Below are 3,151 nucleotides of genomic sequence, written 5' to 3' on the forward strand. Positions count from 1 at the left end.
GCCGTCTGCACGATGAAGGCGTAGGGGTCGGGCTCCTCCTCCTCGTCGTCGGTGTCGCGGGGCCGGGCCCGGGTGCAGCTGCTGGCGCGTGGGGTCTGCGTGGCTGCCGAGGCGCGGGCGCGCGGGTGCCTGGGGGAGGCCTGGTGCGAGCCGTACTCCTCCTCCGAGGTGGACGTGCAGTCGGAGCCCTGCTGCCGGCGGCGTGTGCCTGCGGTGAGCGCGTTGGTTCCAGAAGCAAGGACAGGACGGAGCAGCGCTCAGCACCGCGTGGCAGCGCCAGGGTCCCTTCGGGCCCAGGCCAAGACTGCAGGACAGGCCACACTGCAGCGGGCACCCCTGTGCCCAGAAGCCCTCCCGCGGGAGCCCCAGCAGCTGCTAAGCCCTGGGGACGGCAGGGCCACCTCCAGCCCAGAAGCACACGCAGGGGCCGGTAGACCGGCGCTCCCACAGGCCCCGAGCCGAGTCCATCACACTGGATCCAGCGCCTCGGAGGCAGGGCAGCGGTGCCCGCACCCCTCAAACGAGCAAATGGCCATCTCTCCACTATGGCCAGCCGCAGCCTTGGGCTGGATCGACAGGGGCTGAGCATGGCCCTCGAAACCCTGTGCCGGCACCTGCCTCGTCTTCTTCCCCTTGAGTCCTCACTCAGCCCGGCTCTGAGACCCCTACGCCCTTGCAGTGGCTGCAAACATGCAGGACAGCAGGGAAGTGGGTGGGGCAGCGTCCTCCAGGCACCAGGGGCCCCAGCAGCCCCGCCCATCGCCCCAGGCTCCGCCCCAACACGCCCACCGCCCCCGGCAGCCCCGCCCCACCCCAGGCTCCGCCCCCGGCACGCCCCACCCACCGCCCCAGGTTCTGCATGTGAGTCGGCATCCGGACTGGGGTGGGGAGGAGGTGTCCAGGTGTGTGACGGGGCAGAAGCAAAGGGCTGGCCCAGCCGCGCCCACACCACAAGCCAGTCCACTCGGAGGACAGGCCAGTTCCCAGCGGGGTGAGCCCAGCTGAGTGGACATGGATGTCCAGCCACCCTGGGCAGCAGCCTGTCCCTCCTTGCTGCACACATGGGCCGCAGCCGGGTGCTGGGCAGACACGCAGGGAGCCGCAGACCCCCGCCCAGCCGGGCCGGGCCCCCTCACGGCACTTACTGGGCGAGGAGTAGCGGGCGCTGCCGGGGCGGGCCCTGCTGAAGGGCTGGCGGGAAGCCGCGGCGGTGCTGGCCGTCTTCCTGGCGGCGGTGCGGGCCTCGGCCATGGTGGGCTTGCGGCCGGTGCAGCACGCCTCGACGCTGCGGCCGGAGAAGCCCGTGCGGGGGGGTACCGCCTCTGAGTCGCCGGGCCCCGTGAAGGAGCCCGCCCGCTTCCGGGGCATGGCCAGAATGTCCAGGCGCGACAGCTTCTTGGCCTGCTCGGATGCCGGCCGCCCCACCGGCTCGGGGTTGGCCAGGGGCCCCCGCTCGCCGTCAGCCACCTCTGTGTCCGAGGCGTCCCCCAGCCGGGCCCGCCTCAGCCGGGAGGCGCGTGTGGGCCGTGGGGTGGACAGGCTGTTGGAGCGTGTCAGCGCCTGCTGCACCTTCTGGGCGCTGGCTGAGCCCCGGCTCTGCTCTTCCCGGGCTGCTGGGGTCGGTGGTGGGGCTGTGGGTTTCCGGCGAGATGCTGGCCGCCCCGTCCCGGGGACCATAGGGGCCTCGTGGTCAGAGACGACCATGCTTGAGCCAGGTGGGTGGACAAGGCCAGAGCCTCGGTCCTCGTTGGGCCAGTCCGGGGACCCCTGGAGGCCCTGGCCACGCGACAGGGCCAGGCGCCGTGCTGGCTCGCCACGGCCTGTGTCCACCACGCCCACTGGGCGGTGCAGCTTCTCCGAGAGCCCCTCTCGGGAGCTGCTGAGGGCCGCCGCCCCCAGGTCCTGTGCTGCTGGTGGGGACGGCGGCTTCTCCCTCTGCTGCCCTGTGAGCTGGGGGCTCGTAGGGCTGGGCCCGTTCCTGCCACTGAGCAAACTGACGGTGCTGGCGGTGTCCACGTCAGAGTCCCCAGACAGGGAGTCCTCGGGCAGCCTAGGAGCATCACCCGCCTCGCCCTCCGTCCCGGCTGCAGACTTGGAGAGAAGCCGGGCCTCTAGCGCCGCCAGGGCTGTCTCCGTCTCCTTGAGGATCAGGTGAGTGTCCTGGGCGTGGAGGTCCGTGCGTAAGGCCCGGGCTGCAGCCAGGTCCTGCAGGAGGGGGTGGCTGGAGATGTGTGGGAGCTGGCCAGGCGCGGGGGTGCCGCTGGCCGGCTCCTTGGTGAAGCTCTCTTGCCGGGCAAAGGCCAGGGCCTCCTTGGCCTGGGCTGCAGCCAGACTCTCAGGCTCTGGGGACTGCTTTGTCTGCAGCTGGATGACCATCCTGCCGTTGGTGCTGACGTAGACACCGTCCCTCACTGAGGGACTGGGCTGGGCCGCCAGCCCTGAGCCGCCCATGTCCCCTGGAGCCACGGACGTTCTCTGGGGAAAGGCAGCCTCCCCGTTCTGGTCCCCAATGAAGAAGGAAGTGGGGGCTGGCTCCCCGGGGGCCCTTGGTGAGCGCCGGCCCCGCGTCCACACTGGTCCCTCCTGGGGGCTCCTGCGTCTCTCCTCCTGCAGGCCACCACCTGGCTCTGCGCCACGTCCCCCATCTGACCCACTGGCGTCACTGAGGCTGTCGGGTTCCAAGTCCTCCTGACCCAAGAGGCAGCTGGGCCGCTCACTGCTGGACTCCGGTGGCCCGGGCCCACTCCTCTGTGCGGCCTCGGGGCCAGCAGGGCCATCCACCCTGTCGCTGGGCAGCGGTGGGAGCAGTCGCCGCTGGCGCACAGGCAGGGCCCCCTCGAGCTCCCCGGCTCTGCGCCCAGGACTGTCTTCTGCAAAGGTGGGGGCAGAACGCTTAGAGCAGCCACTGGCCTGCAGGCTGCCTGACCCTGCTCCAAGCGTGGCTGGCACGAGCTCACACTGGTATCCCGGGCTGGTGGCCTCAGGCCACCCTGGCCAAGCCCCTCTCCCCACTGCAGCCACTTACCTGCCGGGCCAGGGTCCGAGTAGCTGTCAGCCAGGCTGGCCCAGCGGGACACCCACTTCTGACCCCCAGGGGAGCCCGGCACTGGGAGGCCCTGCAGAGAGAAGGCAGGGCGTGTCTGTGTCTGTG

The 3,151-nt window shown here is 71.2% G+C and overlaps 1 protein-coding gene across 1 annotated transcript in view; it reads right to left on the bottom strand.

Moving 5' to 3' along the window:
• CEP170B (centrosomal protein 170B) overlaps positions 1-3,151 on the bottom strand; it is a 26,279-nt gene that overhangs the window by 8,381 nt on the left and 14,747 nt on the right. Inside the window, exons 8-10 of the mRNA XM_023521864.1 lie at positions 3,026-3,146; positions 1,146-2,870; positions 1-208 (exon numbers count right to left, since the gene is read on the bottom strand). The exon at positions 1-208 is cut by the window's left edge and continues 14 nt beyond it. Coding sequence (XP_023377632.1) covers positions 1-208; positions 1,146-2,870; positions 3,026-3,146 — 2,054 coding nt within the window. The remainder of the gene's footprint in view (positions 209-1,145; positions 2,871-3,025; positions 3,147-3,151) is intronic.

Source organism: Pteropus vampyrus, unplaced genomic scaffold (assembly GCF_000151845.1).
Source record: "Pteropus vampyrus isolate Shadow unplaced genomic scaffold, Pvam_2.0 Scaffold320, whole genome shotgun sequence".
Taxonomy (NCBI): domain Eukaryota; kingdom Metazoa; phylum Chordata; class Mammalia; order Chiroptera; family Pteropodidae; genus Pteropus; species Pteropus vampyrus.